This window comes from Pagrus major, chromosome 22 (assembly GCF_040436345.1).
Source record: "Pagrus major chromosome 22, Pma_NU_1.0".
NCBI classification, from domain to species: Eukaryota; Metazoa; Chordata; class Actinopteri; order Spariformes; family Sparidae; genus Pagrus; species Pagrus major.
Window position 1 is genome coordinate 5,578,557 of NC_133236.1, and position 14,737 is coordinate 5,593,293.

The 14,737-nt window shown below is 45.0% G+C and overlaps 1 protein-coding gene across 4 annotated transcripts in view; it reads left to right on the forward strand.

Annotated features, from left to right (window-relative positions):
* Positions 1-14,737, forward strand: part of rev3l (REV3 like, DNA directed polymerase zeta catalytic subunit) — a 77,040-nt gene that overhangs the window by 52,779 nt on the left and 9,524 nt on the right. For 2 of the 4 annotated variants that reach the window (XM_073493420.1, XM_073493422.1), the window contains exons 12-24: positions 195-337; positions 1,269-5,088; positions 5,629-6,545; positions 6,771-6,856; positions 7,126-7,251; positions 8,431-8,623; positions 8,745-8,859; positions 9,545-9,660; positions 10,495-10,613; positions 11,426-11,544; positions 12,631-12,772; positions 12,988-13,232; positions 14,473-14,581. In XM_073493420.1, the coding sequence (XP_073349521.1) occupies positions 195-337; positions 1,269-5,088; positions 5,629-6,545; positions 6,771-6,856; positions 7,126-7,251; positions 8,431-8,623; positions 8,745-8,859; positions 9,545-9,660; positions 10,495-10,613; positions 11,426-11,544; positions 12,631-12,772; positions 12,988-13,232; positions 14,473-14,581 (6,250 nt within the window). The remainder of the gene's footprint in view (positions 1-194; positions 338-1,268; positions 5,089-5,628; positions 6,546-6,770; positions 6,857-7,125; positions 7,252-8,430; positions 8,624-8,744; positions 8,860-9,544; positions 9,661-10,494; positions 10,614-11,425; positions 11,545-12,630; positions 12,773-12,987; positions 13,233-14,472; positions 14,582-14,737) is intronic. The other 2 variants (XM_073493421.1, XM_073493423.1) reach the window with 1 other exon arrangement.

The window sequence follows — 14,737 nt, forward strand, 5'->3', positions numbered from 1 at the left end:
GCTTATACTTAAAGACAGCAGATTTTCTGACGTGCCATGAATACATCTGATTGTCCAACTGCCAGCTTGTTGCAGAGCAATGCTCTTTTTTAAGTACAAGCATGAGCCAATAGACTCTAAGCAGTCAGATGAAGGTCATCCACAGTGAGCTGTGCCTGTGCTATGTTTAATCAGTGTCATCCCCCTGTGTACAGGCCTGGTGTGAAGGAGCCAGAGGACGGCCTCAGTGACGAGCAGCAGGAGTCCTCTGACGAAGACATGGAGTGGAGTGGGAACAATTCTCTGTTCGCCAACCTGTCTATCCCCCAACTTGACGGGGCCGCAGATGAGAGCAGTGGTGAGCCATCTCTGTGCTGAGACATCCTGAGACAGCACTTAAATGTCTCTGATGCTTGCTTTACATCCCCTACACATGTTCCAGATCGGACAGCAGCTGCACAGCAACAGTTCTGGTTTATGCTAGCTTTTGGCTATTGAGGGTCATGAGGGTGCTGTGATTTAATGTAGTGCAAGACTCTGGAATTGTAACTGATTCCCTGGCGGTTCAAGATACTATCAATTAACTTCTAATAAACTTAGCTTACAATTGCTGTGAAGGCAGAGATGTACATGGTCAATGTTCAGAGTTGATTCCACTGCTCAGCTGATATATCAGGGGCAGCCATGGCTCGGTGCGCAGGGACTTGGCTTGGGGACCGGAGGGTTGCCGTTTCAAGAACCCCTTTGACCAGTCTATACAGAGTTTGGAATGGTAGCTGGAGAGATGCCAGCTCTCCCCCTGAGCACCACCAAGGTGCCCTTGAGCAAGGCACTGTACCCCTACCTGCTCCCGGTGCCCAATACGGGGCAGCCCCTCACTCCATTAATGCACATGTTTGTGCACGTGTGTGTATTTCATGCCTGTGTATGTAAAGAAAATGAGGGGAGGAAAATCTTTTCTTCTTCTTTTCTTCTTCTTTTTCTTCTTTTAAGAATCAGCTATTCTTCTTTTATTCATCTTCTTCTTCTTTTATTCTTCTTTTTTCTTCTCTTCTTCTTCTCCTTGACCCTATTAGGAGTTTCTTTTAGCCTTAAGATAATTTGTGAATATGGCCCCAGGTCAGGTTTTCTATTAATTACTAATAAACTGAAGTGTTTTAAAAAGATCATGTTTAATCTTGATTTGGAGAGAAACTAATATGAAGTGTAAAAAGTATTGTACAGATTTTAATTCATATTGTGCTGCTGTAGCTCTAATTAAGGTGCCTTCTCTTCTTTTGTATACCTAGATTCGTCCTTAACGGACAGTGGCTCCAGGACTCAGTCTTCTGTCATCGTCACAGAAAAGATACTGGGGAAAAGGAATCCCTTCTCCGGGGAGCCACCTTCCTCAGCTAAGACCCTTTTGGAGTGCAAGCACTCTGAGCACGGACCACTTCATGTGCTGGACACGGAGCAACCACTTGACAAGCACTTTCAATCCAAAAGCAGCCAGGACAGCAGTAGTGAATGTTCAACAGGGTTCAAGGTTAATAAAGAAATCCCCTACATCCCACCAGTCAAACACCCCATTCCCTGCAAGATGGCCAATCACCCTGAGGTGTCACCCATCTGTGTCGACAAAGAGGACATACGACCCCTGTACACCTATGAAAAGAAAACCTCCATAGCTTTGGATAAGACAGATCTAGAAAGTTTTCGATTTGGAAACAGAAAGGTCACCAAAAACAGAAAGAAGTACGGCAGCATAAAGAATGTAGAAACAAACTGTCTGTCCATTCTTCAGAACCACAGGACCTTCTCGCTCTGCTACTCAGAGCTGAGAAACTGCTCAGCCAAGACTGAGCTGGAACTGAGCCAGAAGGACAGTAAAAGCCCTATCCTGAGGAACATCTCTTCATCCCCATCCCCCTTGGAGGAGGATGAGTTTCTTGATCCTCAGGAGGAAGAAATGGGCCAGGACAGTGAGGAGGGAGATGTTGGTGAACTCAAAATCAGGTACGAGGACTATCAGGAAAATAAGACAGAGAGGACCATAGTGGCCCAGCAGGAAGCACACTACAAGTTCTTCCCAAGTGTCATCCTCTCCAACTGCCTCAGTAGGAAGAAAACTGGGAGCAAAAAGCTGGCTGAGCCCTGCAGCGAGCTAGAACAGACCCAGCCACGCAGATCAAGGCTAAAAGTGAATAAAAAAAGGTTGGGAATGGTGGGACATAGGAACAAATTAAACATAGTTGAAAGCTCTACCTCTGACAGCCAGGTCAGTATTGGCCTCAACTCAGTCACGCTTGCTTGTCCAGTGACTGCAGACCCAGAGATGCCAGTTTTGGAGGAAAACCCAGTTAAAGAGGCTGAGCCAATTAAAGATGGGCCACTCACAGAGGGAGAGCCAAAGGAGGCAAAAAAGGAGGAGCCTGAAAGTGAGGAGATGTCTGTAAATGAACAGACAAAACCACCTTCAGAGCCCCCTGCCACCACTGTTTCTAGTTTTTCTGAAGAAGCTAAAGAAGAAGCAGAGGATAGGTTAAGCCCATTGCAAGATTTGCCAGCGAAAGTCACCTGTACTAAACCTTCAGCACTGCCTGGTAGTAAATACACCCTGAGGGCCAAACGCAAGATGATCTACGACAGCGAGGATGGAGAACACTCAGGTGCTACCCGTTATAAAAACCCAGCCTCAGTCAGAGACCGACTCAAGGACACAAATGTCTCCAGTGGGCAGGAAGTAAAATGCCAGAAACGGCGCAAGAAGGAACCCCCAATCATCATCAAATATATTATTATCAACAGGTTCAAAGGACAGAAAAACATGCTGGTGAAGATGTCCAAATTGAATGCAGAGGAGCAGTTGGTGATGCTAACGCCAGAAAAGCTAGAGCAATACAATAAACTGGCCCCTCTCAAGGATTTCTGGCCCAAGGTGCCAGAATCCACTGCTGTAAAGTTTCCCATCACTGAGCCAAAGGCCAAAAAACAGCCCAAAAGAAAGGCAAAGGTCAACTCCACAAATAAGAAAACAGTCTGCAACTCCTCCAAACCTAGGGTCAGACACTATGAAAAGGTCAAAAGGCTAAAAGGCAGCCAGAGAGCCCCAGTTGTACCGTCGCTTTTGCCCCCTCGGCCATGTTACTGTGAGCTAGCAGATGACCATGGCATTGAGTATACTGATGTCATGGTAGAGTTGGGTTACCTGTCTGATAGATCCCCGAGCCCTACAGACTTAACCCCCCCACGCTGTTGGTCCCCAAGTGACCCTCTTATGGACAGCAGGAGTTCAGAACAGCTGATAAATCCACTTAGTGATCCATGTCTTAGTTCTGCTTTTGACAAACCACGCACAGTGTCTTCAACCAAAGGAGCTCAGAGTAAGTGTCAAACTGCCAAATCTAAGAAATGTAATGACACTAAAAGAAAAGTAAGTAAGTCTGCTACTAAGCCTCTGGAGGAAGAGGAACCCAAAAAAGCAAAATCGAAACAAAGTTGTGGTGCTCGTCCAAGGCAGAGGAAGAAGGCTAAAGATATAGATGAAGGTAAACCCCACAATTCCACGACCACCACAAGACCAAGAAAGTCTCGTAAAAAGCAGGCCGAGGAACCCAAAAGCCATGACTCATGTAAAGACGGCTCCCAACTCCTTTTCACAGAGGATGAACTGCCTCCTTCTGAGAGTTCCTCTCAGGAGGTCCCTCCATTTCAGCAGCCAGTGTGCACAATTAGCTGTGGCCAAGGCAGTTCTCAGACTGCCTCTGTTTCTGACTTTGTAGCTAGGTCTATAGAACCAAAGGTTGAGGACTGTGAGACTTCCATCATGGAGGTCAACCAAAGCTTTTCAGCAGCGGCTCTGCTGAAGCACCAAGGCTGCCAGACCACTGTGGTAAAGGTAGAGGCTTCACAGGAGTGCACGGCACCTCCACCTCCTCTGGCTGTAAAACCCTTTCTGGAAGACAATAAAGAGGCCCAACTAGCAGCAGCCTCCCAACACTCAGGCCCTAAGAATGGGGAGATCCCCACTCTCTCTGAGACCCCCTCTGGCTTGGCTGTCCTCAAGCAGCTTCTCCAGAAGAAGCAGCAGGGACAGGCCCTTCCTTTACAAGTGGTCGGTACGAGCAGCCACTCCACTGCTATAGCTCAGGCTACAGCACTACTAGATCCCACAGCTAAACCAGCTAAATCCAGAAGGGCTCCCTCCACCACTCCTCGGAAACCCAGAGCCCCAAAGTCTACGACTCCCAAGGATAAAAAGCCCAGGGTCAGGAAAGGCAAAGCAAGCAACACTCAGCCAAATGTATCGGTGAAGCAGGAGGGCAACATGTCAGATGACTGCCCCATCTTCTTGTCAGACCCAGGCATGGACAGCTGCAACTTCATAGAGGACAGCTTGTCACCAGAGCTCCCACACAACTATAACTTTGACATAAATGCCATTGACCAGACAGAATTCTCCAGCCCATACAGCAGCAGTCAGTTTGTCCTGACTGATAAAAATTTACCGGTTAAGTTCCTGAGTGATGTCAACCAGGAAGCTGTATCTGCTCAGGCGCTGGGCTTTGAGAAGAAACTTGATAGGCTATTTGGTTCTGGGGAGGAGCTACAAAGAGGCTCTGACTGGCACAAAGCAAGGCCTGCTAGCCCTGACCTCTTTGACAGGCCCGAGAACGGGGAGTCTATATTTCTCGACTCTGAGAAACTCAAGAGCAGAGAGTGGGACTTCTCTTTAGGTAAAGCCCATACACTTAGCCCCTTTCAAGACTTTCACTGTGAGAGAAAAGAGCTGCTCTTTTCCATCTTCGAACCTGTCCTACCTTTGCCCTTAAGTTCTGCGTCATTTGTTGACCATGATGGCTCGCCAACAGGAGAGCTTTTGGATGGCATTGATGGACTATCATCCACCACACCCAGTAGCTCCCCACGCTCCATCAGCTCACTATCACAAGTGAGAGCAAGCCAGCTGCTTCGGGGGGCAGGAGGTGGAGCCCACATTCTCAAGCCCCTCATGTCCCCTCCAAGCCGGGAGGAGATCCTCATCACTCTTCTGGACCTGGAGATGTCAGAGGCCACCTTCCAGGAGCCCTTCTGCAGTAACCCTTCTGATGCACCAGGAAAACCAATGTAAGACTTAATGTACCAGCAGCACAAGTATAAGTAATAATTACTTTTAAACTGTGTGTTCATGCTTTCCACAAGACATGGAGGCTAACTAATACATCAGCATGGCTGATATTATTGCTCAGTTTTTTCACACAGATATATTGTCACATATATTTGAGCAAATAAGTAAGTTGTTACTTAAAGATAGTCTGGAGTTTATGACCACTAGCGTGTGTGTGTGCTACAGAGAAATGAAGCATTGTGTAAACAAAAGCAGTAAAGAAGACTGCAAGCTAGGAAGCATGGATGTAAACGATGCAAATTCAAAATATTTCAGAAATCTGTCTTGTAAATGTTTTATGAGGAAGGAAATGCATTCAACATCTTTGTTAGACTTCAAGGATACACACAGTGTGCCTAAGTGAGAAACAATGAATGTCCACTAGAGAGCGCTGATGTAAAATGTCATGCACAGTAGATATCTGGTCACAATTCTTAACTAACCGAATTTATGGGATTTGTGGGAAGTCGATTAATCACACTCATCTGTCTTTTGTGTAGGGAGGTCGGTGGCCGTAAGTTAATGGTGGGTACCAGACTGGCAAAGGAGCTAGCAGAGTTCAGTGGGGAACTGTCTTTGGAGGGCCTTCATTTCTGGAAGACAGCCTTCTCAGCCATGACACATCCTGCCACCACTATTACCTCATCTTCCCAAGCCCAGGGAGCTGAGGTCTCAGAGGGAAATAAAGAGCAGGCCGAGCTTGACCCATCCTCAGCCAGTGACAAGAAGGTCATCCTTCTGCCCTGCAAAAACCCACCAAGCCGAGAGCGTGTGCAGCTGTGGCTGGAAGCCAGAAAACAGTATGAGAGTTTACAAAAAGGGAGAAGAGACACAGGGTTGCTGAAGAAAGGGGTTGGGCAGAATGTGGAGGGGAACCCAGAGACAACTGAGCAGCCCGCTGCTTTCCATTGTCCAGCTGTGAAGATTGAGCTGTGCGAGAGACTCGGGAGTATCAGGACCCAAAGGAAAAAGAAACGCAACCTGTCCCTAATCATATCTCCCATGCAGAGTACAGGCTCTCAATGCAAATCTACAGAGGTGAGTCCAGTTTCAGATGAAGATGGTGGGGATTTTGAGCAGGAGGGCGGAGAAAAAGATGATGATGATGATGATAAAGCCACCTCTCCAGAGTCCCCAGAGCTGCCTCCCTGGCAGCAGTCCTGTCAGGCCAGCCCTTCGGGGCCAGACCGGCTCAGTGAAAGCAGGCCGAGTGAAAACTCTCCAGAACCACTGTCATCACGGCTCTCTAACTCTCTGGAGAGACTAGGGGAGACTCTTAGTCCCTCACTTCTCCATTTTAGTAACAAGAAAGAGGGGAGGACTAGTCCCATCCTCCTTCACAGTACCCCCTATTTAAGGAGGCGGCGGAGAAGCAAGGAAGATCTGGAGCCAGTGTGCAGCACTCCTATATCTGAGGGTACGACACCAGCAGTTTCATTCTGCCTGTAATCTGTAGTATGTATTATCAGCTACTAACAGCTGTACAGTTGAGGAGTTTCAGGATTAAGAATTTATCATAGCTGACCAATTCTTTGAAATATTTCTAACTCGTGTACAGTAAATCATCTGCATGCAGTCCTACTATTAATATAAATTTTTACTTAACTCGTCCCTGCTCCTCCTGTTCTTGTTCCTCCTGCAGAGGACCCTGTTTCTCAAAGGCTCCAGCAGCGGAGGAGAAGCCAAGCAGACCCACTGAGAAGAGTGTTACTGACCACACAGATGAAGGTCAGTCCACAATGGTTGCTTTTTTTTCAACCGCTCTCCACATCAAAGACCATCCTGGTTAGGGAAACAGCTTTAGAATAGCAGTGCAGAGCTGTGCATTGATAGTGTTGTATGTACTTAATATTATTCCTCCAGCTTGTTGATCAGAATAGTCAGCCTCTCTTCCACTTTATTGATTAGAATTGAGCTTTGAATGTTTCTGCTGTTCATTCATTGTGCCTGTGTACACTGTCTTTTGATGTTTCTCATGTGCTCTTTGTCTTCCACAGAACCAGTTTGCTGCTTTGAATGTGCCAAAGAAAGAGACCTCTCAGATTGAAGGGCCCAGTATAGCCAACTCTTATGGCTTCAAAATCAGCATGCAGAACCTGCAGGATGCCAAAGCTCTGCATGAGGTGAGTTGCAGCATTTCTCCAGACTATGTCTGTTTTTGCACTTTAGGAAGGACGACAGCTTATATCAGTCCAATATTTAATATTGGAGTTGCATAGCATTTTATTCGGTATTCTTATTGAGTCAGAGTCCGCAAAACAGCTAGCAAGGAAGTATGTATGTCAATTAACTCAGCACTCAGCAGAGACTCTGGTTCCCTCTCTTCTTTTTTCCTCTCTCCTCTCTGTAACATTACATTCATGAAGTAAAGTACATTTCGCCTCCAGCTCCAGTCAGCAGTCAACATTACAGAACTTAAAAGGGTTGCTGCTGCAGTCAGGTTGATAAACAGGAGTGAAGTTAAATCTATGTTTTAATCCCAAAAGTTAAGAAGTAATCTCTGAGCTCTCCTCCCGTCGATACATGGCTCCAGATCAAAGCTGAATCCAATGCGACTGGTATGGTCGTCCCCATACAAAACTCAGCAAAGCCCCTTCGCTTTTCATTCGTGCCTGTCGTGCCGTGCAGCTCGAATAGACCTGAATGAGCATCTGTTCTATATCCATGCCCATCTTCACATTGACTTTGGATGTAATCTTAAAAAAAACCTTAGCTTTCTATGGAAACACACCATTAGAGTATTGCTCAATCTAATTAGGTTCAGAATGTAATATTTGCAAGTCCCTGAAGTTATAATTAATGAACTGTTTAATTGTTTGAAAATAGAGCTCAAAGAAATGCTGATCCATCTCATGCACATAGTCATCATTGTCCAATTAAGAAATCAGTGTGGTATAGAAGTTCTCATGCCATGACAAAAACAATCATTGTGAAGGGGTGCCATGGTTTAAACATTTTGGGAACTAGAGTTTAGAGACTCTGATGGTCTGTCCACTCACACTGGCAGAGTCGCTATTCAGCCAAACTTGGAATGAATGCATCAGTAAAATTGCAATCTTTAGCAAGGGGTGAAATATTCAAGGCCATGGGACTCTGGCAACATTACTGCAACTAACAAATGGTCAGATTAAAGAGAATTGCAGGAAAAATAAATGTAGTTTTGATTTTGTAGAAAGCACCCCGATGTGCTAAAAATTAGCTTTCAGCCTTCTTTGCTTTCTTAGTAAACAGACACCATTACCACAAACCTACCTCCAACGATGAAGCCTTCAGACACATTATTGTTTTTTTCTGCCCCTCAGGTCCAGTACCTAACACTGATGGGCATGGATCTCCATGCAAGAACCCGACGTGACCTCGAGCCTGACCCCGAGTTTGATCCCATATGTGCCTTATTCTACTGCCTCAGTTCTGATGCTCCCTTGCCAGAAGTAGACAGTACCCAGCTGACGGGTGCCATTGTGGTGGACAAAGACCATCAAAGTTGTGACAGAGGTAAAAAGTAATTTCATCATCGCCCCTCTGAACAGGAGGATATTTGTTATTATGTAACATTATACAGCAAAGTGTTTGTAGGCAGCATTGATCAGAAATGAATCTGTTGAAATGCCCTCAGCAGGTGTCAGAGGAACAGCACCCCTGCTGGTCAGGTCGGGCGTCTCTGGGCTGCAGGTGACATATGCCACTGATGAGAAGGTGCTGTTTCAGGAGCTGATCACCATCATGAGGAGGTGCGTGTGTAGCCAAGCAGGTGTTAGCACTGCTCTGTTTGAATGAACAGTAAGCAAGCGGGTGTCCACTACTTTGCTTACAGCAAATATGCAACAGTGGTGGTGAAGCATTACTCAAGTTCAAGCCTGACTGGATGAAAGCTTGTGATAAAATGACCCCACTTCTCACTTGATTTATTACCTCACTGAACAGTTTCCTAAACCATAAACCATAGACCATAAACCTAATGAGTTTATGGTCATAATCAACAGTTTTAAGTCTTCTTCACGCAGCATGTTGCTCATTTCATGAATTATGGTCCCATTTAGAGTAAAATGGACAATAAAACAGGGTATGCTTTAGACTGTTGATACTGTGTGACTGACAAGTAGCTACCACAGCATGTCCTCAGGTTCTCAGTCAGGTCCAGTCAGGACATCCTCCCCAGCTCCACACTGCCTAACTCAAGGCTTCCAAACTGTAGTTGCTGGCTCCTACCAGGAGTTATTCTAAATCCTATAGTCAAGAGCTTTTCTGAAGCAGAATTTTGAGTTGAATGTACTTGATCTCTACACTTGAAAAAAAAAAAAAAGACAATGGCCACAACTTGACAGACAATAATATGATTTTCAAAACAATATTTTTGTATGGAATGCTAACCTGAAAATAAACTCTTGGTCCTAACATGTCCTGGTGTTCTGTCAGGTTTGACCCGGACATCCTGGTCGGGTATGAGGTGCAGATGCATTCCTGGGGCTACCTCCTCCAGCGGGCTGCAGTGCTCGGAGTGGACCTGTGTCAGCAGATGTCACGAGTGCCAGGTAGGCTGACTGTCACCACAGCTGGGCAGCCTGCTCCTCTAACACTGTAGGCAGGTTTAGAAATGCATATGGCCAAGTGTAAGTACAACAAATACAGCACCTAACTTACCTGTTTATATCTAGTAGTTTTCTATGAGAAGAAGTTGTTTGCTGAGTTTCCCTTAAAGTACAGCTAAAAACAGCAGAGATCAATCTGCCATGTTCCACATAGTAAAGCACAGCTGGAGTTAAGATGTCACTTTTTAAGAGAGGCTGTGCCATACCAGGCCAAACCTGTATATTGACACTGGCGCTTATTAAAATGGTAGCTACATATAGCACATATGCAGGATTTAGCAAAAGTAATTACTAGTCAGTAATGGTATCTGACAGACTGAGTTCGGCTGCTGAAAGTCGGACTGGAGGTGTGTGAGTGTGCTTTGATTTTCTTCTGTGGAAAGTGTTTGTTTTTCAGCAGTCTGTATTCCATTGTGAAGGAAATCATTAAATCCAGGTCGAGAGAAAGTAACTCTGTGTGTGTGTGTGTGTGTGTGGTGTGTGTGTGTGAGTGAGTGAGTGTACGTGTATGTGTACTGTAGGCATTGTAAGTACAAACATGTGTGGCCCAGTTTCCTGTGTTTATACATGTGCACGATAGCGCAGATGTGTTGAAACAGCACAGCGTTTGTGTAAATCTGTGTGTTTGGGTGTTACCCTCTATCTGTGTATATGTGTGTGTGTGCGTGTGTGTGTGTGTGTGTGTGTGTGTGTGTGTGGTAGCTGAATGCAGAGCCTCTGGCGGCTCCCCTCCTCCTCTGTAATTGGCTGTCTGTCTGGCTCTGTGCGTGTCCTCAGGTGACTCCAAAGAGAACCGCTTCGCCGCAGACAGGGATGAGTATGGAGCCGACACCATGACTGAGATCAACATCATCGGACGCATCACCCTCAACCTGTGGAGGGTGATGAAGACTGAGGCAGGTGTCCCAGCATGACCCCCCACCCCCCGAAAGTCATAGTTTCGGGGGGTGTTAAAATAGTTAAAATAGTCATTTTAATAACGAATAAAATCTTTGCATTGCAGATAAACTAAAATTATTTGTAACTTGTTTCACATTCCCTCTTCCTCCACGTATCCATTGAGGTTTTTGGTTGTAGGTTGGCATTCTCTACTGCTGCCTGTGTGCTGCCAGCTGTTTCTTCAGCTTTAGGCTGTGAGCTCAGTTGCTTTTTGATGAAACATGCTATTTTTTTCTCCCAGAACACACATTGAATCCCTTGGTCACAGGCTCCCAGGAGTGGCCAGTAGTTAAATACTTGCCAAATGTTGTTGGATGATTAAAGAGAATCCCAGTTTCAGGGACATTTAAAGAACCTTCTTTGGCATTTTCTCATAAAAAACTTCCCTGCTGGGGGCTTGGACCCCTTAAAGGGTCATAAAAATGAATTAAAGGATATAAAAAAACATATATTTCTGTTGCACAAAACTATGTTTATTTTTTTAAAACTGTTGCTTATTTCTTGTGAAATACTGGATACTGTCACAGTCCAAAACAGAAAAACCACTGAACTGCACAACTCATGTCCACACAAAGCCATAACCTGTGATTAGCAATCATGAGTAGATATTTCATTTTCAGTGGTCACAAGCCAAAAACATGACTGTTACAACAGATTCAGTGTTATATTTGAGACAGTCAGGGCGTTGTACAAATTGAAACTGTTTAAAAGTCGTGGAGGAGCCTCCTCAAGGAAATGGTCCAACACATTTTTCCATTTTTACCTCCAGGTGACGTTGAACAACTACACTTTTGAGAACGTGGCCTTCCATGTACTCCACCAGCGCTTCCCCGTGTACAGCCCCCGCACGCTGTCCGACTGGTTTGACCACAACACCAACCTCTACAGGTTTGTGCCAAGACCAAACACACATCATCACTATCAAGAAATGTGCACACAGAATATTTTATATTGTTTTTTCTTGTTTTGTTTTTTGGACATAAAAGCTACACAGCAAATTCTCTGTCTATTTTTATTTGAATCAGCTGGATCTGTGGCTTGGCCAGTACTTGGAATCTGTTTTCCCTCTATGAATAAAAACAGATGTGAATGAACACTAAAGCAATTTCCTTTGGAGCAAATATTAAAGAAGCACTTCAGTGCTGTGAAGATGGTCCTGTATAAAAGTGTCAAATATCTTTTTAAATCAATTGTTGCTACATGAGCAGAGAAAACAGAGAAAAGGGGCTGTGGTGCTCCTTTTGATCAAAAGGTAGAAAACCTACAACAACCAGAATGCACTGCTCCGCTCTGGACCAATAAACTCTCTGCTGATGGTGACGTACTGCGAGCTGGGCGGAGCTTGGTTCTGGCTCGTCGTCAGTTACACACAGCATGTTTTCCATGTGAACGGTCACTAAAGTGAGTCTGTGAGAACATTTGAGGAGAGAAACAGACCATGGACAGGATGCTGCTTCACATCTGTGATCTGGAGCTTCTTCAGCCTCTGTTTTCACTCTACAGGAACATTATGGAGGAACAGGAACAGTCTCCATCGCAGCTCAACAGTCACTCACATATGTTACTGACAACATCTGAGGCAGAAACAGGCAGTGTACTGACAGAATCTGGGTCCATAGTTTATCAGTACAAGTTCAGTCAGTTTGATGAGAGTTTGGTGAGATGGCCTCACTCAGTCGGAGAGAGGGAGTGGTGGCTCTCTCTCTCTCTGTGTGTGGGGCTCTGGGTGAAGGCAGAATGGAGAGAAGGTCACCATTGTTCAGTTGCATACACTATCAATATTGTATTGATAGTTACAATGCTGATTGAAAATCGTCAAAGTTCCCCTTTAATGCAAACATACATTAATAAAGTCACTGGATCAGCAGAGGTCTGAGGGCCTGCAACTCTTTTTAAGTTTTCATATGGTGTGTGTGTGTGTGTGTGTGTGTGTGTGTGTGTGTGTGTGTGTGTGTGTGTGAATGTATGTGTTAGGTGGAAGATGGTGGACCACTATGTGAGCCGTGTGCGCGGCACCATGCAGCTTCTCCAGCAGCATGACATTATCGGCAGAACCAGCGAGCTGGCCAGAGTTTTTGGGATTCAGTTCTTTCACGTTCTGACCCGAGGATCACAGGTACCAACACAAACAGGCAATTCCTTAAATTTTCACCTAGCGCCATCATCAGGTCAACATTTTTTGTTTTGTAGGCTATCTTAAAATCTTTCCTGCCTGTGGCCATCAAACTGTTCAATTCCCGAGTGTCAGACACAAAGTTTTTCAACTTTGTGTCTGACATAACCTCATAACATAACCTCCTTGGCTCATGTTCTTCCTTTTTGTCCCGACAGTACCGCGTTGAGTCTATGATGCTACGTGTGGCCAAGCCGTTGAACTACATTCCTGTGACACCCAGCATTCAGCAGCGAGCCCAGCAGAGGGCGCCGCAGTGCCTTCCTCTGGTGATGGAGCCTGAGTCGCGCTTCTACAGTAACTCAGTGATTGTACTGGACTTTCAGTCACTCTACCCCTCCATTGTCATCGCATACAACTACTGCTACTCCACCTGCCTCGGCCACGTGGACAGCCAGGGAACGTAAGGACATGACAGGCCCACACACCTACAGCGTGTACTCCAGCTTGCCTAGCTTGCATGCCTGCCAGGAAAGTGTCCTTCTAGCGCTGCCTTCTTCCCCTCATTATTTTTAATGAAACAGACACGCAGAGAGCTCTGCATGTTGTTCACAGCTCAGACCAGTCAGCCCGGCAAGTTAGGATACAGTTTACAGTTTTTTTCACTGGGATTACTGTAGTTGCATAGCAACAGCAGGAGCCATGAACACTACTTTTCAACGTGCATATGTCTACTACTCCAAGGTAAAAGAAAAAAACAGTAGTGGCTTCATGGTCTTCATTCTCAGCAGAGTAGAGAGAGGAAATTAGCCGGGGATGGGTGGAAATTTCAGAATATCCAAAATGACTGCAGTCCCTCAGATTCACTACAGGTTTCTTTTCCAGTACTTGTGTTTAATTTATTACCATTTTATATAATAAAGTTACTTTACAGTTATGAATTATCTTTTTAATGGGCAGCCACAAAAAATCCAACCTTATGAATTCTCCAAATCCATGATTCCAATACATTTTTGATTTAGACTTTATCCTGTTGGCTCTTTGCAGGTTAGGGTTAGACAAGTTCAAATAATATTAACCAAAAAAAAGATTCCAGAGTTCAATGACTCAACAATAAACAACAAAAGATAGAAATTCAAAAGTTTGTTTTTCTTCCTTTGGACAAGCGCAGGTCAGCACATCTGGGAGGAGGGTATCACCAATACCAAAGGCAGTATTAGAATTTGATGATTGAGACTGAAGGCTAATTATGATCAGTATTTAATTTAGAATTAAATCATGAAGGTCTTAATCAGTTGGGCCAAACAGGACATGTGACCCTTTAAAATAAAGCAGGATCTACTTGTGACCACTCGTCACAGGCTGCAGATATCTACCAAAGAGGGATTTCCCCTCTAATCCTGTCCCATTGTTTCCTTGGAATAGTAAAATAGTAAACTAGATGGTTAACAAAAAAAATATTTGTTTTGATGTAGACCAATGTTTTTTCTTTTCTGTCCAAGTAATCTTGTGGGGCCCCTCAGAGGAGTCCCAGCCCCCAGATGGGGAATCACAAGACTAAAAAAATCAATTGATGAGTTGAAACAATAAGGAGATTAATCAATTTATAATACATGTGCCTGATTAAATTTGACTCAATTTACTATTAAAGATGATGAGAATGTCTTTCTTGAATGACGTTGACACGTGTGTCCCTGGTTCAGGCCTGATGAGTTCAAGTTTGGCTGCACCTCCCTGCGGGTTCCTCCAGAGCTCCTCTACCAGCTCCGCAATGACATCACCGTGTCACCCAACGGCATTGCCTTTGTCAAGGTAAAGCACCCTCTGATGAGATCTCACCTAGCACTTAACATTGTCCTGGAGTCTTCCAGCGGTGCAGCTTTATTAAGGTTCATCAGCTGCATGTCTGTAGAACACCCACTTCATGCTCTACTTCCCTCCATTCATTCTTTTCATTCATTCACGCAT